This window comes from Emys orbicularis, chromosome 19, assembly GCF_028017835.1.
Source record: "Emys orbicularis isolate rEmyOrb1 chromosome 19, rEmyOrb1.hap1, whole genome shotgun sequence".
In the NCBI taxonomy this organism is placed as follows: Eukaryota; Metazoa; Chordata; order Testudines; family Emydidae; genus Emys; species Emys orbicularis.
The window spans coordinates 5,165,477-5,189,725 of NC_088701.1; the positions used below are offsets into that span (position 1 = coordinate 5,165,477).

Consider the following 24,249-nt stretch of genomic DNA (forward strand, 5'->3'; position numbering starts at 1 on the left):
CCTCAACCTCATGCACAGGCTGCCCTACTCTATCCTAACTATTTCATTGCCACGAAGCTAGAAAAAAAATAAACTGCTTATTGGATTCCCTGGCTTTGCAGGCTGATCCCTTGGCATGCCTGTTCCCCCTCAGGCAGGAAAGAAAAGAAAAGAAAACAACCTCCCTGGCTTTCAAGCAGCCCAAAGGAAAAATGTGTCCTTTTAAAATCCTGAGGTCTGTGTTTCTGGTTCAGAATGATCCCACCATGTCAGGGCTGAATCCCCACTCTGGCACTTCGAGTGCAGAAGGTGGGGGCCCGCAAGGATTTTAAAAATTAATACTTGCCACTACAGGCTTGTATTAAACTCCCAAGGTTACAGCTTTTCTCTGACCTTGGCTTGGTAAACGCTGCCACCACCCAAATGCAAAAAAAAAACAAAAAAAAAAACCACCACCAACCCTTGGACGCAGGAAGGAGCACTTGAGAATTCCTCCCTGTGGGGTACCCTCAAGCCCTTTCACCCCCCCCCCCCCGGGGAAGAGCTGAGAAAGAAAACAAAGGAAATTAGCTGTTGCTACCAGCTTTTTAAGTATTAGCCTTCCCATTGGCTCTTTTAGACAGGTTCCCACTCCCTTTTTTCTTGTACCTATGCAAAGGTTTTTTAACCCTTTACAGGTAAAGCAAGTAGAGAACAGCTACCAAGATGGATTTTACAGCTAACTGGCTGGCTGGGTGTCCATAAAATGGAGCTACCCCCCGTCATTTATCACAGCAGGAAAGCGACAAATAGAGCACATCCTCAGGGTGTCACCCTTTGCTATTAAGATGGCTTGGGGATGGACTGTTGGAGATGGTAGGGAGACTCAACTTGTTCCTTTACAAGAGGTCTATAATGCCCGATGGCAGATTGAAAAGGAACTGACTTTGAGTAAAGACACACAGGGAGAGTGTGCATGCTGTTGGAAGCTTGATATTGTTGTTAATTGGGATCAGGTTATTTTTCTTACTGCACTTCCTCATGCAGATTCCATTAACAGTCCTGTCATTAACACACAAAGTGAACATGAACGTGTACAAAGTAAGGAAAGAAAACGATCCACTCTGGAAATGGAGCTCGCTCTAGTGGCACCAAATCAAGTAGTGGAGCAATATTTCACAGGACTGGTGGGGGAGGATCTGACTCGGGTATGTGTTGTCCAAGCACACAAACTCGAGGCCGATACAGTATCCTTGGACAGGTTTCGAGCAGGGGACACAGTGATTAGTTACTTAAATGGAATTCTAAAAACATATGGAGATTGGACAAGCCGGGAGGAGTTTACGGACTTGCAGGATAGATGGAATGCATCTATTTGCATTCATAACACTCAACTGAAAGATACAGGAACATACACGGGAACTTGGTCTATAACCCCAAGTGTCAGTAAATGCATCTACCATGTGCAGGTATGTGAAGACGCCTGCCCAACAACAGCCTCAACTCCGCCTCCTTCCACTCCTCCACATTCCGACATTACCCCAAGGAGGGAGTGTCCCACTGTACAACCATGGCCTACCTCAGGAATTTTCCTGCATCCTACTGCAGAGTATATGGTAGAAAATGCAGGATGGATCTACGTGCCACTAAAACTCGATTTTGCCAGTATGACCATGCCAAGGCAGTGCCCCAGACACTATAAGGATTGGTTTAATTCGGAAGTAGAGATGCAATTACAATTCTGGAAGGGATCCCAAATCGCCCAACAACATGATAGAGAAAGGAGGGATTTACTAGGAACAGTGTTGGGAGGCTCTGGTCTTGGCATGTCCATATGGAACTCCACAGATATTGAAAATCTTAATATAAAATTAAACACTGTTGTGAATGGAATAGGCAAAGCAGTTCAAACAGGAGGCGGTATTAGCAGTTTATTACTGGACCAGCATGCAATCACTATTGATAATATGCATTTGATTGCTCAAGGGTTTAGCCACCTGAATACTACCATTCTGTCCCTCATCAACAGCATAAAAAATAATGATGTTTCATTGGCAGTTGCTTGCATGGCCTATGGCAATAGAGTAATCAAAATAGCACAGCAAAGTTTGTTGCAGTTGCAACTTCAGAATTGGCCACGGGATATTAAACCCCACAGCCATCTTGAAACAAATACAGCAACGAGGCATACACCATATTACACCTGTCTTTCTACAATTTTCTAAATTTGATAGGGTTCCAAGATTGGACAATGCGGACGGCAAAAGCCGATATCTCATGATGGCAGTCCCTAGATGGTTGTAAGAGCCAGTTAAGGTATATTACGCAAATTGTGTTGGGATGCTTGTAAAGAAGACATATGTCCAGCATTACCCCACGGTGGCTGTGTGAGTGCTACACCACAATTGATATTAATAACACAAGAAAGGGCTGGGCTCAACTAGAACAAAAGGAACTGGTTAATGAAGTAGTATGAATTCAAGACGTGGTCTGTGCTATAGGTGTTCATAATTTTTCCATAGCTGGCAACATTTGCCCTACAAGTGTTGCTAGATTCTGCGTACTTGTTACCAGCACCATCCAACTAGGAGCCCAGGCCTTCTGGCCAACAAGCAAAGGCAGCACTGTCACTGAAACGATCATCCCACATGAACACTTACAAGACTTACTGATTGAACTGTTCCCCCCAGTAGAATACTTGCAGTTGGATATACATGATTTGGTGGCAAGAACCAAGGAATCTCTAATACAAATAACTCAATTGATCCAGCAGCAAATGAATGAAATAGAAAATGTACAAAGAGAGGTGGAAAGACCCTGGTGGGCAATTCTGGAGGATGTGACTTTACATCCAGTGGTCCAAACCCTTAGCGTAATCCTAATGGGAATCCAGGCCCTAACAATTGTTGTTCTCATGGGAATGTGCTGTTACCTGTTACGTCAAACCAAGAAAGCTAAGCTACAGTGCCGAGTGAAGAAGGGGATGGAAATGTCAGTCAATACTGCTGTGGTAATGAATAATAATTTTAAGGAGTAAGGTGTTCAAGCATATACTTCTAACATATGCAGCATATAAACCCCCTCAGATATCACATATGATCATTTATCAGCCACATAGTAATCACAAAATATATTCATTTATGTATATCCACATATTCATGTTATTTATAAAATTTCGATTTTTTTTCTTATCAAAGCCCCAAGTGTGGACTAACAAATACCGGCAAAGGCACAAACACAGACCCCACAACTCAATCGAGGTCCCGGGACTAACATTCCCAGGCCCACCATAAGGGACTAAAAATAATTGGATAATAAAATTTGTCTATCAGTTGTACGAGGGAATGTGCAGACTAAGGGACAGATGGGTAATGAGTGTATGGATGGTAAAATAAAGTAACCACATAATAATGTTTAGACCACTGGGTTATCTTTAGTCCATGCCTTATGATTTTCTGGGATGATGGGTAAACATCCTCCCCATAAAAAGACAAAAAGTGGGGAATGTAATAAGATGAGGTCCTGAAACATAAGTCCTTGTATCAGAGGCCCGGTACGAGGCCTAAGGCCTGAGCTAAAATAATGGTCAAGACTTTGCTGATATAAAACAAAGTTAAGCTGTGAGGCAGAGGCAGGCCCTGCTCCCAGAATCTGGCATGAAGTGGGTTGATGCTGTAAAAACACGCATACCTAAAAGGTATTGGGCACAATACCTTGACTCTCTCTGCTAAAACTAGCAGACCAGTCAGTGCCCGTTGGCGGCGCTGACGTGGTACCAGAAAACGATCAGACGGTCCAATGCCAGTCAGCTTCTCTACCTCTGTTTTCCATGATCCTGTCCCATAGCTCCACTCGCTGAAATAGCCGCCCAGCATGTAGAGCAGTGATACTCGGACCTCAGCGGCTCAGGAGTCAAATTAGCCATCACCGTTACGCAAAAGAGCCACAGTAGGGTGAATTCATTGTTTCATTGACTATAGTACTATTCATATTTAAACAGTGTGATGGGAAATATTTAGTTTTTTATCTATATATATTATTCTCACAACAAATAAGTTAGTAGCTTAGTGCAAGTTGATAACTTAATGGGTTAATAACATAGTAAAAGCATCCAGATTGGTTAATAACTTAGATCTGCTAATAATTAAATCACAGTGTTTTAATAGCGTGTGCCGCAGAGATGCAGGAGACACATTGAAGAGCTTCTTGCAGGTCGCGAGTGGTAGTCTGAGAATCACTGATTTAGAGAGATGATAGCTGCTAAGCTGTCCCACGGGGGGTAGGCTGTGTGACCCCCCCCCCCCCCCCCCCCGTCCCTGTTGTGGATTCCGGGACTGAGCTAGCACTGCTGTTCACAGATCCAGTTCTCAGTGAAGGAGCAGGTGGCATCGTTCCACTTCCCGTCAAAGCGGAGGCTGCCACAGTCCTCCCCATGCTGCCCAACATCGTTGGGTTCTCCGGGCCCCCAGAACCTGAGAAGGAAATCAAAGCCCCATGGTATTAGAGGTGGGTATGGAAGTTATAAAAGGGAGGTGCGGGAACCAATAACTTTGGATGGAAGGACCCTGGTGGATGCCAGCTGCTTCATACAGCTCTAGCTGCCTTTAAATGTCACCATCCAAACAGCAGGGGTTGGCAGGCCAGGTGGTGCAGTAGGTGGGTAAGAGGAAGGTGGATGGATGGAAGAAGGCAGAGGATGGGTGGCTGCTCATCACAGCACAGAGGGCAGTCAGGGCACAAAGAGACCTATACTTGACTGTGCCTGCACTGCAGAAACATGATTTAGATGGCTCTGCTCCTAGAGCAACTCCCACTGGTGGATGCTGTGTATCCCAGCAGCCCTGCAAATGCTCCACTTGCTCCTGTCTTCCACAGGCTGCCCCTGCTGGCAAACACCTCCCATCCCATCCCCAGCGTGGCTGTGGGTCTTAGCAACAGAACAGAGTCCACATGCATACAGCGTCTCTGGTTCGAAAACCTCCTCCATGCAGGTGCTGTGAAATGAGCCAGCTCCTAGGGGACAGGTCTCCACGTCACCGCTGCCAACGGGCACTGACTGGTCTGATAGTTTTTGCAGAGAGAGTCAAGGTGGGCATGGACTGATCTGCCTACTCACTCCTTGAGGTGGTGCCTGGAGGTCAGGGCCATGGCAGATTGGTGCTAGCCACTGAATAGGGGGGAGCTGGCCCAGCCAATGCTCAAGCCAGAGCTGTTCTCAGCTTGGACGACATCAGTTTCCAGTGCATTTTACGTGTGAGGAAACTGAGGCACAGAGGAGGAAGAGACGTGCCTCACAGTCGGCCAGCAGAGCACACTCATGGGGCTGGGACTAGAACCCAGGAGTGCTGCCTCCTTGTCCATGGCCCTGTCCCCTGGGCCATGTTGCTGTTCTCCCCAGCACCGTTCCTTAGCAGGACATTCAGAATGCCCCATGGTCAAGCAGCTTTCTGCTCCCCAGGAACATCCCAGGTCCTGCCCCTGCTCTGTGCTGACCCTGGATGACATTAGCATGTAGGCAGTAGCAGACTCATAACCTTCTTTACCTGGTTTAACAAATATAGGGGACCAGAGACCCCTCTAGTATCAATTGCATTGGTATTAATGCTCCATCTGGCTCTTTAGCGGGACAGGAGATAAAGCAGAAACAGCTGATTGTAAGGGACAGTTCTCTCTCCAAAGAGGCTGAACAAAGAGGGACTTGCCTAAGAGACAGGGGGCTGCCGTCCAGCCAGCGCCACTCTCCTTCCTTCGCTGAGTCGCTGAGGCCGAGCCAGTACACGTGGGGCTCAGTGATGTGGTTTGACAAAAACGTCTATGTGGGAAAACAGGTGAAGGAGACAATCATGATCCCAAGCAGAAGTTGAGGGGGGAGGTGTGGGGGTTTCATGGGGCCTGTGTTTGTGGCCAGCAGAGTCTGTCGCTGTAGATTGTCACTCCTCCCCCTGTTTTTCCAAACCTTTACATTAAGGCTGGCCACCCTACATTTCCCATGATGCACCAGGCATTCCATTGGATGCTTCGCTTTCTCTCTTCAAGAGGAGTGACCATTGTGCATCATGGGAGATGTAGCCTGACCTCTAAAGAACGGGGGCCTGAGGCATCCAAACTACAGCTCCCATGAGGCACTGCAGCAGCATTTCCAAATTGAAATGTTTCGATTTTCAGCCAAAAAATTGCAATATATAAATGTTTGCCCCCCAAAATGAAATTTTCCACAGGGAAAAAAAAGCTCATTTTCTGACCAGCTGTACTTCAAATGTCTCATCTCTGCCCTTAGCCCTGCAAATTTCCCCTTCACAATGGGAGGTGAACACTGGCCTGTTTTGGGCAGGAACTGTCCTTTTGTGATGTGTGTACAGCACCTAGCACAACAGGGCTCTGATTGGTACGTCTACGTGCTACCACAATACAAATAAGTGATAATAATAAGGCTGAATATTACGCTGCTGTTCCCTGAGGGCTGCAGATAATTTTCAATCCTTCTACAGCTGCTGAGGGTCTGCCTCTGGGGACTGTGAAATCCATGGCCATAGGTCTCCTCCAGGCAGGGGAACCAAGAAATCATCTTACAGTCCCTGTTAAGTCCCATTCTGCACCCTGGTTACTGGGGGAGCCTTAAATCCAGAACTGAAGACGGGATAGCGAAATACACATGCTATGAGCTGTACTGCTCGTGAGTCAGATTTTGGTTCTGGTGACTCCAGATTCACACCAATACCTTGCCCACCTCTGCACTACATGGGCATCCTCCCAGCACCAACTAGTCTCCCAAAGTCCTGTTCCCAGCAGGCACTGGGCTCAATTTAAAACTTAAAGTGGAGTCTCCCTCAGGGCAGGATTCCTTCTGCAAAGTCCCAAAGAGGAATCTGGAGTGGGGTCTTCCACAGGATATCAGAAGGCCTTTCCTAGTGTAGAAGTGACCTCCTGTGAAAAGCATTTTACCTCTGGGTCAGCAACTAAAATCCTGCCTAGGTCAGTAGCAATCAAATGCTATTTTTACGTCCTTATGGGACTCTCTGATTTGGATTCACAAGGGATTAGAACTGCCCCCAACACACATGAATTTTGATTCCCATCGAACCATCCATATCTGACACTGAGATTTCTGTTCACAAAGCTCACGCAACATTTTTCAAATGACTGTAAGTATCCAGGTCCCCTCAATGTCCCTTGAACAGCAAGCTATAGCCAAAAATATTGCTAAATTCCCAGAGAACTTGGGCCAGACTGTGATCTTAGGTACGCTGGGGTAAATCTAGAGTAACTCCAGATTCACCCTGGTGGAACAGCACAGAATCTGGCCCCTTGTGCTTAATTCCTACATTCTGCATGATACACAATAGGAATCTGAGTGGCTGGCTTACCTGTTCCTCTTCGGTGTTAACAATAACCAGGCCAGACCCTTGATCAGTACAGAACTGCTTAGCGTCCTGCCAGGATTTAGTTGATGTTGAAAAGAAGTAGCAACTTTTCTCAAAACGCTGCCAACCAGGTGGACATTTCATGCAGGTGAATTCTGTGAGAAGTCAAATTATGGGACAAGCCTGCATTAGAGAGTCAAAATGCAGTCCAAGTGCTCACAAGCAGTTAAAGAAATTCTAGCATTTATTCAGTATTTGGACTTATTAATAAATTTCACGAAGAAATTTCCCCGCACCCTCCTGAAAAGTTTGCCAAATAGTTTGTTGCAAATATTCATACATTTATATTCATCCTCTGTGGAGTGGTTTTATAAGTTACATGGCAGTGTCACCCCTCTGACATGTGCTAGCAGATGGCAGGGCCTGGTAGGTCGCTTTCCCATTGAAAAATAAATCAGTGAGTTAATATTTTCCTAGTATAACTTGTTGATTTTCACTCTGTGCACTAGTCCTGAAAAAGAGGTGCCTATAAACAAAACACAGGACAACCTGTGATCTCAGCTCAGATGCTGATGCCCTGTTTCCTGGATCCAACTCTGCCCCAAGAACTGACCCTACTTAGAGAGCGTCAGGCAGGGATCAAACTCCCTTGCTAGTTGCAACAGCTCCCCCCCAAAAACATCACAGCCTGTAAACAACAACATAGCATGTCTTCAATACGGCCGACATGCTTAGAAAGAGAACTTGCAAGCTGATGTACTACAGCACCATCTGGTGGCTTCTGCCATACAGTATTGTATCCATCCCATGTTAGGCTTCATTATGTATTTAGCCAACTAGGGCCAAGATTATCAGCTGTGTCTGTTTCCATTAGATGGGGACAGGTATCAGGGAATGGCTTATGGTTCCCTGAGTCTCTGGCTGGTTCTACACCAACTCTGGTGCCCAAGGCATAGAACCAATGAGAGAATTGGGGCCAGACAGTAGGGTGGCATCAGAGACATCTGTGGTGGCTCTACAGCCACTGGGGACTCCCAGATGGGGAGATGTGGTCAGTTTCAGTGCAGGGGAAGCCATAGGCCTATTGGGATCATGGCAGTCGAATGTGTTGTTCCCTGTTGGCTTTCACTGACTCTGGGTCTTTGAGGTTAATGCTATCACAGGCGTCACAGCCCTGCCCGGTGCCTCTTTACCTTTGAAGTTCTGTAACTCGTCCTGCACCCTGCTCAAGACCTCCTGGAGTCTGTCATGGTCCCTTCTCACCTCAGCCAGCTCCTTCGACATACTGTGCGTTAGGTTCCTTATCTCTGTCAGGGCAGGCAGGGGGTAGAAAAATGCCACCGGAATCAACAGGTTGATATTTCTGGGCTGGCTCAGACCTTCCTTTACAGCAGCTGGAAATGTGTCCATCTATCTGCAAATACACTATCTGTCCCCTTTCACAGCCTTCGACCTATCTATGCTCTGATACTGGAGTCCACTATTATATTATCTAAGCACCTGTGCTATCCTGGGCTCGTTGATTTTCCTTCAAGCCAACTGTTTTCAGCGAGGGAATTTTTACTTCAATAGGCTCACAATCACATAGCACACACTCCACATCTGCATCACGGGGCTCTTCTATGGAGGTCTAATTCCACAGTCACGGCACTGACACCAGCATAACGAAGATCAGAACCCGGCTCATGTTTGCATTGGATGGGCCTGATACCAGAAAGGCTGAGCATTCCCAAATTCCTTCTGCAGGCCATGGGAGCTGTGTGCTCTCAGCAGCGCTGAGTGGACCAGAGCCCCCACCCAACCACCCCCCTATACCCAGCCCCCACTCCCGTGTATCTACAGGGTACTGAGACCACAATTCAGCAGTGCGCCTATACACAAAGCTGTTTTCATTTGCAGACTCCTGAACTTTAGAATGGAGGTGCAGACCCCTTTGGAAAATTTAGATATCGTCTGTGGACCCCACCCGGGTCTATGGACCACAGGTCAAAAACCCCCGCTCTGAGCACGTGTCATCCCACACAGTAATCAGGAGCATAGAGTTGTTTGACAGCTGCTATCGTGGGTAACAATGTGGGGATTGAACTGGAGCCCTCCAAGGCTAAAAGCAGGAACTACTACAACTTGAGATAAAGCTACTCCTAGATCAGCACAGAGAGGGACCTGTCACATGTGCTCACCAATGGGTTACACATGCATAAGTGCCTTTGCTGGTTCGGGGTCTGAGATCCAATGTTCTGCTGAAGCATGAACTGGGCTCAGGATAAAACCTGGGGTGGCCCATGGGAGCAGGATGCAGCTGATCCCAAACTAAAACGGGATTATCCATGTAGGGCTCCCTTCTCCATACTTCCCCTTTCTTATCCTCCTTCTCTCCTTCCATTTCAGCTTCCCCTCCACAGGGGAAGATCAGACTCAGGAGTCCCTCTACAAGGAAGCAGCAGTGATCAGGCATTGGAAGGAAAAGGATGTTTCTCACCTATGGCGTCCTGGAGATGTGATGGGTCTTTCACGTGATCAGCTTGGATCTCCTCGATCCCCAGCCTAACCCCAGCCATCTCCTTGGACACTGCAAACAGCAGGGGGCAGAAAAGAACTGCTGTACATGGATGCATCAAAGGGAGAGACCCCACCCATGTGCAACCCCCACGATTTTATTGCACGTCTTGTGACATTTGATATGTTTCTTCAAGCCTCAGCTCCTGGATTTATGCAGTTAGGAGAGAGTCTCAGCTTTCATTAAAAATATATTAATTTCTACCCCTCGTGGTAGCAGAGAACAGTTTAATAATGTGACCCAAGCATGACCCGAAAGGCTCAGAAATAAGAACACCAATAAATCAAGCCCAACATTTATTATATTTTTAAAAATCTGCCAAATTAAGTGTAAAAATGTCATAAGAAAAGCCAAAAAGGAGTTTGAAGAACAGCTAGCCAAAAACTCAAAAGGCAATAACAAAATGTTTTTTAAGTACATCAGAAGCAGGAAGCCTGCTAAACAACCAGTGGGGCCCCTGGACGATCGAGATACAAAAGGAGCACTTAAAGATGATAAAGTCATTGCGGAGAAACTAAATGGATTCTTTGCTTCAGTCTTCACGGCTGAGGATGTTAGGGAGATTCCCAAACCTGAGCTGTCCCTTGTAGGTGACAAATCTGAGGAATTGTCACAGATTGAAGTGTCACTAGAGGAGGTTTTGGAATGAATTGATAAATTTAACAGTAACAAGTCACTGGGACCAGATGGCATTCACCCAAGAGTTCTGAAAGAACTCAAATGTGAAATTGTGGAACTATTAACTATGGTTTGTAACCTGTCCTTTAAATCGGCTTCTATACGCAATGACTGGAAGATAGCTAATGTAACACCAATATTTAAAAAGTGGCTCTAGAGGTGATCCCAGCAATTACAGACTGGTAAGTCTAACGTCAGTACCGGGCAAATTAGTTGAAACAATAATAAAGAATAAAATTGTCAAACACATAGAAGAACATAACTTGTTGGGCAAAAGTTATCATGGTTTCTGTAAAGGGAAATCTTGTCTTACTAATCTATTAGAGTTCTTTGAAGGGGTCAACAAACATGTGGACAAGGGGGATCCAGTGGACATAGTGTACTTAGATTTCCAGAAAGCCTTTGACAAGGTCCCTCACCAAAGGCTCTTACGTAACTTAAGTTGTCATGGGATAAGAGGGAAGATCCTTTCATGGATTGAGAACTGGTTAAAAGCCAGGAAACACAGGGTAGGAATAAATGGTACATTTTCAGAATGGAGAGGGGTAACTAGTGGTGTTCCCCAAGGGTCAGTCCTCAGACCAATCCTATTCAACTTATTCATAAATGATCTGGAGAAAGCGGTAAACAGTGAGGTGGCAAAGTTTGCAGATGATACTAAACTGCTCAAGATAGTTAAGACCAAAGCAGACTGTGAAGAACTTCATAAAGATCTCACAAAACGAAGTGATTGGGCAACAAAATGGCAAATGAAATTTAATGTATATAAATGTAAAGTAATGCACATTGGAAAAATAACACCAACTATACATACAATATGATGGGGGCTAATTTAGCTACAACTAATCAGGAAAGAAATCTTGGAATCATCCTGGATAGTTCTCTGAAGATGTCCACGCAGTGTGCAGCGGCAGTCAAAAAAGCAAACTGGATGTTAGGAATCATTAAAAAAGGGATCCATTGTATGCCCACATCTTGAATACTGCATACAGACGTGGTCTCCTCATCTCAAAAAAGATATACTGGCATTAGAAAAAGTTCAGAAAAGGGGAACTAAAATGATTAGGGGTTTGGAACAGATCCCATATGAGGAGAGATTAAAGAGGCTAGGACTTTTCAGCTTGGAAAAGAGGAGACTAAGGGGGATATGATAGAGGTATCTAAACTCATGAGTGGTGTAGAGAAAGTAAATAAGGAAAAGTTATTTACTTGTTCCAATAATACAAGAACTAGGGGCCACCAAATGAAATTAATGGGCAGCAAGTTTTAAACAAATAAAAGGAAGTTCTTCTTCACACAGCGCATAGTTAACCTGTGGAACTCCTTGCCTGAGGAGGTTGTGAAGCCTAGGACTCAAACAGGGTTTAAAAGAAAACTAGACAAATTCATGGAGGTTAAGTCCATTAATGGCTATTAGCCAGGATGGGTAAGGAATGGTGTCCCTAGCCTCTGTTTGTCAGAGGGTGGAGATGGATGGCAGGAGAGAGATCACTTGATCATTACCTGTTAGGTTCACTCCCTCTGGGGCACCTGGCATTGTCCACTGTCGGTAGACAGGATAATGGGCTGGATGGACCTTTGGTCTGACCCAGTATGGCCATTCTTATGTTTTTATGTTCTTATGGGTTTTAAGCCACTCTCATGGTCTTGACTCATGATTTTTGAATGCTGGGGTTGGCAGTACAAGGGAACTGTTTATGCCCAACCTCTTGAGAAACATCAGCAGAACATACCATTAAGAAGTCGACTGTTAAACACGTTGAATTCTTTGGACATCTTCAACTCTAAAAGAAAGATGAGAGAATGGGGAATTTCCATTTAAAATAACAACACAGAACCTCATGCTGCCCCACCCACACGTTCCACCCCTGAGGAGCACTGGATAAGGACCATTCATCAAGGAGTGTGTGAAATTTATGGAGCAAGGGCAGTCGCTGGCAAGGATGTAGCTATCATAGCTATTAATGATTTATATTACAGTGCTTCCTAGAGGCCCCAACTATGATTATGGCCCCTTTGTGCCAGGTGATGCACAAACGGAACTGAGATTGGGCACCATTGCTCTGAGCACTGTATAGACACAGAAAAAGAGACAGTTACAATACAAATAGACAAAAAACATTACCCATTTCACAGATAGTGAAACGGAGGCACAGAGAAATGAAATGACTCTTCCAAGGCCACACAGGGAGTCAGCGGCAAAACTGGGGACTGAAGCCAGATCTTGTGAGTTCCAGCCCAGGCCTTAGCCACAACAGCAGCCAACCTGTACTGAGCTGGGGCTCAGACCTCCTTTTGGAGCAGCGGGGTCTGAGTACTAACCCACTGTTACTGGGATGTTCTCAGTGCCCGTGACGTGCTGCACAGAGACACCCATGCAGTCCAGGTGGGTGCAGTCTCGTTACAGCGTTTAGAGTCCCAGGGGCAAATTAGCAAATTGACACCAGTGTTTATTAAGAGAGATCCAGTTAATGACCCACGCAGGCAAACTGTGGTGTAAAAAACTGGTCAGACCCAGGAATACATGAAGGCAATCCAGGGGCATCAGGCACACCCCAGCATGATGGCTCCCATTGGCCCTTCCCTTGTGCAATGATCCTAAGGGTAGGTGGGTTGGCAGGAGTCATTTGCTGGGTGTTTGGGGACTCACAACCACACTTTTCTGGGTGGGCTGTGGCCTCCCCCTGCCCATATTCCTGCTTCTTTTCTTCAGATGGTCAGGGGAGTGTCCTGCAGGAGACGGGTCTCAGTTCCCACTCACCCAAGCAGTAGTTGTCTTTATGGGGGCCCCAGGCATGTGCCTACTCCTGGTACAGGCCAATTCCACTCATGCTCATGGCTTCCCCAGGTGTAATACTCTCAGCCAATGAGACACAAGGTAGAAGCATGACCTCATCAGAACAAAATCTCATTGGACATTCAGTGATCCTAAGATCAGAGCAGTTGTTATGCAGCAACTTCCAAGGGTATGTCGACACCTAAAATGCTACAGCAGCTGTGCTTCAGTGTAGACACTCACTATGACAGGAGGGGTTCTCCTGTGACTGTAGTTAATCCACTCTCCCAAGAGCCAATATTTAGGTCGATGGAAGAATTCTTCCGTCAACCTAGCACTGTCTACAGCACGGGTTAGGTCAGCATAGCTACATCTGTCAGCGGTGTAAAAAATCACACCCCTTAGAGACGTAGCTGTGCAGATTGTTAGCTTTCAATGTAGACCAGTGCTAAGAGCTGCTTATACCTCCTGTGGTTGTCCCACTCCCCACAATCATCTTCGGTCATATATGAGCTGTGGGTCACATCCCCAGTTAATGTAACTTGGTTCCGCTCCACTGAAGTGATTTCCACCCGCCAAGAGTCTGACCCCGTGGGACTGACTCTCCTCTCCTTGAGGTGTAACAACCCCAAAAGATGTGCCAGATCAAAGGGAGAGAAATGTTTCCTTTATCCTCTCACCCAGATAGTCCTGGAGAGCTGACAGATTTCTCTTGGAATCTCTTCTGGCCGTATCTCGATCCAGCTGGACTTCAGCAAGACCCTCGGACACTGTAGACATGAGACCTCTTGATAGCAGAGTAAAATTTATCAGCAGGGGAAAACCCAAATCTTTGGGGACAGCAGTGCTGCTGTAATGTGCATTTTCCTCCCAGACACCACTCAAGACCCATTGCGATAACTGGGTCTACAAAGTTACCCTCCTTGTGAGCTGAACTGTGAAAATGATTGAAAGTTCATCAAATATCACAGTAACAACAAATATTGATGGGGAAAGGTGCAAAAGGGAGACAGAAAGGCTGAATTAGTCCAAACAAAAAGGCCTCTTGATAGAATTCAAAGACTGTGGTTTAGATCATGCCTGGTAAACAAAAAAAATTTAAGACCAGAGACTCCAGCCCCAGAGCACCCATGGAGTCGGCGCCTATGCCCACCTCAATGCACTGGGCCATGGAATGTTGCCAACTCCCATGATTGTTTGACAATTCTCACAATATTTGATCAGATTCTTCAAGCCCCAGTTCCTAGATTCATGTCACTAGGAAAGAATCTCAGCTTTCATTTAGAAAAGGTAAGTCTATGGCCCTCATGGTTGCAGAGAAAAGCTTTAAAATGAGATCTGACCAAGACCCTAACATCTCAGAAACCAGGAGATGAATAACATGAGCCCAACATTTTTCATATTTTTAAAAATCTCATGATTTTTAAGCCAATCTCATGGGCTTGACTCAAGATTTTTGAACATCAGGGGGTTGGCGATACTCTTCGGTTATGCCGTAATCTCTTGAGAAACACCAGCAGAACATACCTTTAAGCAGTTGTTTGGTAAATGCACTGAATTCTTTTGACATCTCCAACTCTAAAAGGAAGACGAAAGAAAGGGGAGTTTCAATTTTAAACAACACCACCACAACCCCTCATGCTGCCCCTCCCATATGCCTGCCCACGGGGAGCGCTGGATCATGGTCATTCATCCAGAGGTGTGTGAAAATTATGCAGCAATGGCAGGTTGACAGGGTGTACCTGGCACTTTGTGGCCCCCTGCTTGAGGCCCTGAGGTCCTTCTACACTTCGGCCCCAAAAGGAGCAGCGAAGGTGGGTCCTGCAGGCCTGCCTAGAAAGGCTGCACAGAAGCAGCCAATCAGAGCCCAGCAGGCTAAGATAAAAAGAGCTGCAGGGGCTGACTGCAGGTCAGTCCCTGGCTGGGGCCAGGGTGGTGAGGAACAGGAGTGTGCTCTGCCAAAGTTGCTCAACACGCTGCATTTGCAAAACCTAGGAGCTCACAGCTCTAGACCTAAGTTAACGGATGGAGATAAAGAGACCAGGTGGGAAGAGGCCCAGCGAATGTAGCAACAACCAATTAAAGGAGGCCATATGGAGTTGCTGTTTATAGGGTCCATGGGTTGGGACCTAGTGGGCAGGCCTGGTGTCCCCACCTGCGTTAGCAAAGTGGACTAAGCCCCAGGAAGGGGACAAGGCTTGTTCAGAAGAGTGGGATTCAAAGGGCCCAGAGATGGGACTGAAGCATCTAGTGAGGGGTGAAAGTTTGTTGAACTCTTTCCTACTTCAGAAGGTGTTCATCCATTTTGGACTGTGTGACTTGGCCAGACGGCTGAGCCACTGAAGGTGACAACCTACAGGGGGCGCCAGGAGCAGGAGGAAGTCCTTCAGTACCAGATGCAGCAGCAGGAGTCACTCAAGCGGTGAGTGTCCCCCCATTACAGGCAGCAATTGGTAAGGTTGTAATTGGGTTTCACTTATTATTATTTCATTATTATTGCCTAGAAGCCCCAGCTGAGATTGAGGCCCTCAGGTACTGTACAGACCCCAACTGATATTGAGACCTTGTTGCTCTGGGCACTGCACAGTGACAAAATGAGAGACACGCACTTACCCTGTGCTGAAGACCTTACAACACAAATAGACAAGCAATGTTACCCATTTCACAGATAATGAAACTGAGGCACAGAGAAATGAAGTGACTCTTTCAAGTCAGCAGCAAAACTGGGCACTGAAGCCAGATCTCCTGAGGTCCAGCCCATGCCTTAGCCACAACAGCAGCCAACACCTACTCAGCTGGGGCTCAGACCCTATTTGGAGAGCAGGGTCTGAGTACTAACCCACTGTTACTGTGATGTTCTCATTGTCCATGATGTGCTGCACAGTGATACCCATGCAGTCCAGGTGGGTGCAGGCTCATTACAGTGTTGAGAGAAATTGGGGAAGTTAACAACAGCGTTTATTCAGAGAGATCCAGTCAATGACCCGCGGAGGGGGACTGTGGTGGAAAGAACAGGTCAGACCCAAGACTGCATTGAAGCTATCCAGGGGCATCAGGCCCTGCCCCTGTACAATGATCCCAGTGCTAGGTGGGTTGGCAGGGACCACCTGCTGGATGATTGGAGACCCACCGCCACACTTCTCCCCCTGTCCAGATTACTGCTTCCTTACTTCATTTGAGCTTGGGTCTGTCCTGGAGGACACAGGTCTCTGTCCTCATTCATCCAAGCAGTGGCTGTTTATGGGAGCCCCAGGCACATGCCTACTCCTGGGACAGACCAATTGCATCTACGCCAAGGCTTCCCCAGCAGCACAACTCGCTCAGCCAATGAGACACTGATAAAAATGTGACTTCATCAGAACAAAATCTCATTGGACAATCAGTGATCCTAGGAGCAGGAGAATGTTATCCAACAATTTCTAAGAGCTCCTTCCACCTCGTCTGGTTGTCCCATTCCCAACAATAATCTACAGACCTGTCTGAGCTGGGGTCAGATCCCCAGCTGATGTATGTCTGCTCAGCTCCACTGAAGTCGAAGGAGCTACATCAACTTCCACCAGCCGTGCAACTGACCCCGTGGGCCAGACTCTCCGCACCCTTGAGACGTAGAGAAAAAAAAAAGATTCGCCAAGTCCGACGAGGAATAGAAACATTTGCTTTATCCTCTCACCTAGATAATCCTGGTGATCTGATAGATTTCTCTTGGAATCTCTTCTAATCGTATCTCGATCCAGCTGGGCTTCGGCAAGACCCTGGGACACTGTAGACATGAGACTTTTGATAGCAGATTAAAATTTATGAGCAGGGGAAACCCATATCTGTGGGGACATCAGTGCTGCTGTAAAATGCACTTTCCTCCCAGTTACCACCTAAGTCTTTGGGTGTCCATTACCTCATGCTACCTGTGATCCTCCGCTACAGGCACACTGTGCTCAACACCGGGATTCATTATTCTGGACAGCAGCTAGGTCCTCGGTACAATGTAGAGCTGCGTTGGGGCTGCTCTATGTTACACTGAGCTGCCAGTGGCCCAAGATGTGCGGTGCAGCTGCTACTGCTACACACGGGCGTGGAATGTTGCTGGACAGCTCAAAGGGGCATAGCAAAGCTGAGAGTGAAAAGGCTCAGCCTTCCCAGAGCAATGCAGGGCTCTGACTGCTGTGCAGAGCAGAAAGCTGCTTCCTGCCACAAAGAGCCTGTCTCGGTTTGTGTGTGGTTAGCTGGTTGCAAAGTTAAATAGGAAAGGAATGCATGTGTCGGGCCCAAGCTCTCCTTGTGTTAACGTGGAGGAGGCAATTGTGGCAGTGCACTGTGCCATGCCCACATTGCATGTCTCACTCCCAGACATTCCCTCTCCACTAGCAGGATCCACAGCCAACCCTTTGCACTGGCCCCAGCACAACGTTAAAAAAAGAACATTTTTGTATGAATATTTCACAACCTTCAAAATGTCACTACAAACATGGCCGGTTACTGATTTTGGGTGGGATTTTTCTGAGATTTACGAGCACAAGTCTCATGGAAAGCTCGCGGGAGTTATGCTAAGGATAAATCCCTCCCCTTTGAAAATCCGGTCACCTTAACTCAGAGGTGAGTGAATGTTACCAAGCAATGGCAACTGCTCCATAATTAACATCGCAGCTGAGCCTCCATTCTCAGCCCGATTTTGTGCCCCACTGCTAAAATCCACCCAAAACTAATCAGAGCAGCCTCACTCTTGGCAGGTGAGATCTGAGGCCGAGGTAGAAATGAACAGGAGACTTACATTTCCCACGGTTCATCACAATGAGAGCTGTGGCCACTGCAATGCAAATCGCCAGCAGGAGATACAGGATGGCAATGGCCTTCCCTTGGGTGGAGTTGGAGAGGCAAAGAGCTGTGGGGAGCAACACTGGTTAGATCTCTCAAAGTGGGATCACCCTCTCCTAACATTCCCTTTGGGGAGAGACTGAACATGGTTCCCTACAAGAGAAGATGACTGGACAAAGGGAGGGGAGGGATTCACCACAGGGTAAATACCTTGAGGTAGTTCTCAGCCTTCTCTGTGTTCCGTTTTCCATGTTGGGAATCCCTCTCCTTTTTGGCAATATGGGAAGGGCAGGGTGAGTGTGACCCCCAGATTGACAAGCCCCTGCCTTAAAGGGAGCATGAGAATCCTCTCAGGCTCTAACAGGGAGGTCATCAGATGTCCCGATTTTATAGGGACAGTCCCGATTTTTGGGTCTCTCTCTTATATAGGCTCCTATTACCCCACAGCTCTGTCCTGATTTTTCACACTTGCTGTCTCGTCACCCTACTCACAGGACCAGTGTCATCCCTCAAATAGCAACACTGAAATGACTGGAGTGACCCAGGGATGAGTTTGCCCCATGATAAGAAAATAGTTGATGTGGATGATGGGAATATCCAGACTTAACTGAGACACTCATTAGGAGAGAGAGAGAAAAACTCTCCTGATTGTGGGCACCAGCCTACCTCAAATTAGCAAAGCCAGGAATCAGACACAGGCCTCCTGACTCCCAGGCCAGCTCCTTAATCACAATATCACCCTTCCTCAGGCAGCTCACCTTTACCGCCTCTCCCAGGTACGCTGCTCGCTCCCTGCATTGTCAGTTCCACCTGCTCTGAGCTGTCCCATTTGTGGTAGGAGCTGTCCGTCTCCATGGCTGCACATGTCTCTGTTCTGCTCCTTGCCTTTGGTGCAGTTTATATTGATAGGAGCCGTCATCATTCCTTTCCAGGGGAACAGACGCCTGTGGTCACACTTCCCATTCTCACAATTGCCGGGTCAGGGACCGTGGCCCAACCATTTCCTCTCCAGGTCAGTGCAGAATCATAGAGTCTCTGTGGTTCCAGTTTCTGGTCCTTGCGCTTCCAGGTTCTGAGATTGCGCAACTCCCATTGACTTTATCAGAGCATGTTGAAATCAGCACTTCTCTCCCAGAGGCTGCTCGAGACAATCTGCCGCCCTAGGCAAAACTTCCGTGTTCTTCTTCAAGTGACTGCTCATATCAATGCCAATTAGGGTTTGTGCACATTTGTTGGAAAGTTTTTCCCCTGGAATGGCGCCTTCATGGTGCTCAATATATGACCCTGCTGACCCAGTGCCTCCTCAGTTCCTTCTTATCACCAGTGACAATCCTTGGAACTGTGGTGTCTTGCTCAGCACGTTCTATCACGTTTCCCTAGCCTCGTTTGCTTTTTGTTCTTTATAGGTTTTAGTTAGTTTAATTTTTAGTTCGTATTAGTACTTAGCAGTTGGGCTGGGGGGTTTACCTTCTGTCCCGACCGCTTTTTCTTGGGAGGGCTTACATGACAAAGTCCCAGGGGTTCAAACCCTGCAAGTCTTGTTCCAAGCCCATGCCAACGGGCGACCCCCACAACCCTTGTCTGAAGTGTCTGGGGGAGGCTCACCAAGCCGATCGGTGCAGGATTTGAAAAGGGTTTCACCCTCAGAACCAAAAGGAGCAAGACTTTCACCTTAAGCAGCTCCTTATGGAGGCGCCACTTAGACCTCAGCCTCCGCCGGCGAAGCAGAACCCAGAGTCGAGTTCTTCGGTGACTAGCACCCTGGTGACAGTGGTGGACGTCAAGTATCAGGGGGTAGCCGTGTTAGTCTACAAAAACAACAAGGAGTCTGCTGGCACCTTAAAGACTAACAGATTTATTTGGGCATAAGCATTCGTGGGTAAAAACCTCACTTCTTCGGATGGAAGTGGCACCGTGGATGGACTTTTGCAGAGACCCGTGGCACAGCCACTCCCCAGTGCTGAAACCGGCAAAATTGACCCGGGACTGCTCCCACTCCCCAGCACAGAAGCGGCGCTGGAAGCAAGAGAGGACCAGCTCTCCATCCCAAAGACCCACCCCTCTGGAGCTGGCCAATGGGGCATGTCCTCGTGAGCAGCACCCAGTGCCAAAGTCTGCGGAGACAGCACCGTTGACTTTGGCCCCACAAGGGGGACCATCGAGTCCGGTGCTGTGGGACTTCCTGTCCCAGATCATTGAGGAGGTGGACCTGCCATCCACCCCGGACACCTTTATAGCCCCGAGGGACCTCATTGCCATGAGACCACCCACTATTCGAGCTAATCCTCCAGTACCACATCGTATGGCAGCGTCTGAAGGCAAACCAGTGACGCTCCAGCTCTCGGCACTGCTTGATAGAATCGTGACACTGCTCAGAGTCCCTGTGCTGCTCTCAGTTGTGGCACCGGTTGGACTCACAGTATCAGTCGGGCTCGCAGCACCGGTCGGGCTCGCAGCACCGCTCCAGGTCGCACCAGCACTCCCGATTGCAAACCCGATCCACGAGTCAATCCACATCGTGCAGCAGGTCCTGGACTCGGCACCTATCCCAATGCTACCCCGCAACCCCACGCAACTCCAGATTACGGTAGCACTCCAGGTCCCGGCATCACTCTGGGTCGCGGCACCACTCTCCAGCCTCGTGGCACCGCTGTCCAGCCTCACAGCGCCACTCCCCAGCGTGGTGCCGCTCACCGGATCAGCTCCACTCAGCACCGCCCTGGCTCTTGCAATCCTGATCCCACTCTTCGAACTCTGAGGCGGGATCTAGATACTCAGAGCGGGGCCGACACCGGTCAGGCTGTGGACGCTCTGAGGTGGGGGCAGGGCTGTGGCCTGCGCAGTGGAAGGGACCAAAGCAGTGGCCATTCTGAGCCTGGTCCAGCCAGCGAGACAGGGCAAGAGGTTCCTGGTGAGCAGGAGGGACAGGAGGACCCTGTTCCCCCATTAGCCTCCTCGTCCTCCTCCCTGGATGAGGCTGTTGCGGGCACGTCCGTCTCCGGACCGCCTCCCATAGACAGCCATGCCCAATAAGACCTCCTTCGCAGGGTGCCATCCAACATGGGTCTGCAGGCCGAGGAGGCGGTGGAGTCAGAGGACACGGTGGTTGACATTTTGGCCCCAGAGGGTCCTTCGAATGTGGCTTTGACCCTCATCAAAACTACACAGGCCAATGCCAAGACCATCTGGCAGGCCCCAGCCTCCATCCCTCCCACTGCCAAGGGCATTGAGAGGAAATACTTTGTGCCATCAAAGGGGTACGAATACCTCTTTACGCACCCACAGCCTTGTTAATTGGTGGTTGCAGCAGTAAAGGAGAAGGAGAGGCAGGGGCAACAAGCCCCAGTGCCTTGGTCCAAAAAGTCCAAAGCCTGGACCTGTTCGGGTGTAAGGTGTACTCCAGGTGGTGGCTTCAGCTCAGGATTGCCAATCAGCAGTGAATTGTGAGCTGGTATAACTTCAACTCCTGAACTCAGGTTCAAGTAGCTGCTGCCAACTGCATCCAGGAAGGAGTTTGGAGCGATAGTGGAGGAGGGCAAGGCTGTGGCACGGACCTCTTTCCGGGCCTCACTGGATGCTGCGGACTCGGTGGTGTACACCTTGTCCTCTGGTATCGCCAGGAGGTGCACCACATGGTTGCAGGCCTCGGGCCTACCACCTGAGGTTCAACAGACAATGCCTTTTGATGGGGCAGGCCTGTTCACGGAGCAGACTGACTCTCGGCTGCATAACATAAAAGACTCAAGTGCTATGAAATCTTTGGGTATGCACACCCCAGCAACCCAACACAAGCATTTCAAGCCTCAACAGCAGCAGCAGCACTCCTACCCTCCTCCGCCGAGGCAGGAATTTTACAGGAGAAGGGGCAGGAACGGCAGAAGCAGGGCCGGCTCCAGGCACCAGCGAAGGAAGCAGGTGCTTGGGGTGGCCAAGGGGAAGGGGCGGCACGTCCGGCTCTTCGGCAGCAGGTCCCTCAGTCCCTCTCGGAGGGAAGGACCTGCCGCCGAAGTGCCACCGAAGAAGAAAGCGGCGCAGTGGAGCTGCTGCTGAAGTGCCGCCGATCGCGGCTTTTTTTTTTCCCCGCCACTTGGGGCGGCAAAAACCCTGGAGCCGGCCCTGGGCAAAAGGAAGCCTTCCAACCCCCCTTCCGGATAGGGACAGGGCCCGAGCAAACCTTTGTCTGGTTCCAAGCAGATTTTTTGAAGGGGCGCCCATGGATTGCACATTAGACTCATTCCCGGATCCTTCCTCGTCCTGTTTGAATCATCTGTACCACTTCTACCGTGCTTGATCCCAAGTAACTTCAGACCGCTGGGTCTTCTGCACGGTGGAAATGGGATACTCTCTTCAGTTCTGCTCCTACCCCCCCTCCCACCCCTCTTCCCCATCCCTCTTTAGGGACCCTTCTCATAAGCAACTCCTTATCCAGAAGGTGCATGAGCTCCTCGCCATGGGAGCGGTGGAGGAGGTACCTCAGGAGCTAAGGGGCAAGGGATTCTCCTCCCGATACTTCCTAATCCCCAAGACCAAGGGCAGGGGGGTCTCAGACCCATTCTAAATCTACACGGACTCAACAAATTCATGGTAAAGTTGAAGTTCCTCATGGTCTCCCTGGGCACTATTATCCCCTCCCTGGATCTGGGAGACTGGTATGCCACCCTTGACATGAAGGACACGTACTTCCACATAGCGATTCATCTAGCACACAGGCACTTCCTATGCTTCGTGGTCAACCACAAGCATTACCAATTCTCTGTCCTACCATTTGGCCTCTCAACAGCCCCGTGAGTGTTCACCAAGAGCATATTGGTCATGGCTGCTTTCCTCCACCGACAACAGGTGCAAGTAAACCCCTACCTCGATGACTGCCTGCTCAGGGACCGCACCAGGGCACAGGCACAGTCCCAAATTTGTTTGGTCAGGTGCATGTTTGAGCGGCTGGGTCCTCTCCTCAATTTGAGGAAGTCGACCTTGGAACTGACCCAAATAATAGAATTGATTGGGGCAGTGTTAGACTCAGTTCAGGCGCGCACCCTTCTGCCTGGGACCCGATTCTGAGCCAACTCGGACATCATTCAAAGCCTCCAGCAATTCCTAACCACAACAGCAAGGGGGTGCCTGAGTCTCCTCAGCCACATGTCTGCTTGCCCTTACGTGACCTGGCATGCCAGGTTGTGACTCATACCTCTGTAGGCATGGCTTGCCTCAGCCTACCGCCCAGGGCGTGACAGCTTGAATTCAGTGGTCACGGTGCCAGGGCAGATCCTCACATCCCTCCACTGGTGGCTCAATCCTCAAGCAGCGTGCGAAGGAGTCCCCTTCCACAACCCTCAACCTTCCTTGTCCCCAGTTACCGACGCATTGGTCCTGGGATGGGGTGCGCATCTGTGGGACCTCCAGACACAGCTCCTATGGTCGCAGGATGAGCTCTCCCTGCATATCAACATGAGGGAGCTGAGGACGGTGCACCTAGCTTGCCAGGACTTCCAGGCCTGACTACAAGACCAGTGCATAGCAGTTCTAAAGGACAACATCACCGCCATGTTTTACATCAACAAGCAAGGGGGAGCCATTTCCTCTCCCCTATGTCGGGAAGACCTCCATCTGTGGGAGTTCTGCATAGCGCACTCCATTCACCTGGAAGGATCCTTTTTATCAGGAGTTCAGAACACGCTGGTGGACCTCCTCAGAAGGTTATTCTGCACACATGAGTGGTCCATCTGGCCGGATATCCTACACCTCATTTTCCAGAGGTGGGGGTTTCCCCAGGTCGACCTGTTTACCACCCGCCGCACCAGGAACTACCCAATGTTCTGTTCCTTCCAGGGTCACAGCACAGGCTCACTCATGGATGCATTCCTGCTACCCCGGAGAGGTCACCTGCACTATGCCTTTCCCCCGTTCCCTCTCATACACAAGGTCCTGCTCAAGATCCGCAGGGAGGGGGCAAAGATCATTCTGATAGCTCCGGCATGGCCTCGACAACACTGGTACACCACGCTACCTGACCTGTCTGTGGACGCACCGGTCATGTTATATCTCCTCCCCGACTTACTCACTTGGGGCCACGGTGGCCTGCATCACCCTGACCCGCGGTCCCTCCACCTCAC

The 24,249-nt window shown here is 48.8% G+C and overlaps 1 protein-coding gene across 1 annotated transcript; it reads right to left on the reverse strand.

Annotated features, from left to right (window-relative positions):
• Window positions 1-4,297: 4,297 nt before the first annotated feature.
• Window positions 4,298-18,994, reverse strand: LOC135891615 (low affinity immunoglobulin epsilon Fc receptor-like). The gene is made up of 11 exons (XM_065419225.1): window positions 18,898-18,994; window positions 18,096-18,206; window positions 17,001-17,090; window positions 14,858-14,908; window positions 14,011-14,100; window positions 12,288-12,338; window positions 9,799-9,888; window positions 8,513-8,626; window positions 7,323-7,474; window positions 5,661-5,770; window positions 4,298-4,430 (listed from the first exon to the last, which is right to left on the reverse strand). The coding sequence occupies exons 1-11, from the start codon at window positions 18,992-18,994 to the stop codon at window positions 4,298-4,300; spliced, it is 1,089 nt and encodes a 362-aa protein (XP_065275297.1).
• Between the last annotated feature and the right edge of the window lie 5,255 nt (window positions 18,995-24,249).

What these genes read in the sequence shown, in the direction of transcription:
- LOC135891615 (XM_065419225.1), bottom strand. Translation starts at nt 18,994, where the DNA reads ATGGAGACGGACAGCTCCTACCACAAATGGGACAGCTCAGAGCAGGTG. An exon ending in TACCAAACAACTGCTTAAAG is followed by an intron (nt 14,101 to 14,857) that starts GTATGTTCTGCT and finishes TCATGTCTACAG; the next exon opens with TGTCCGAGGGTCTTGCTGAA. An exon ending in TAACAGTCGACTTCTTAATG is followed by an intron (nt 9,889 to 12,287) that starts GTATGTTCTGCT and finishes TGCTGTTTGCAG; the next exon opens with TGTCCAAGGAGATGGCTGGG.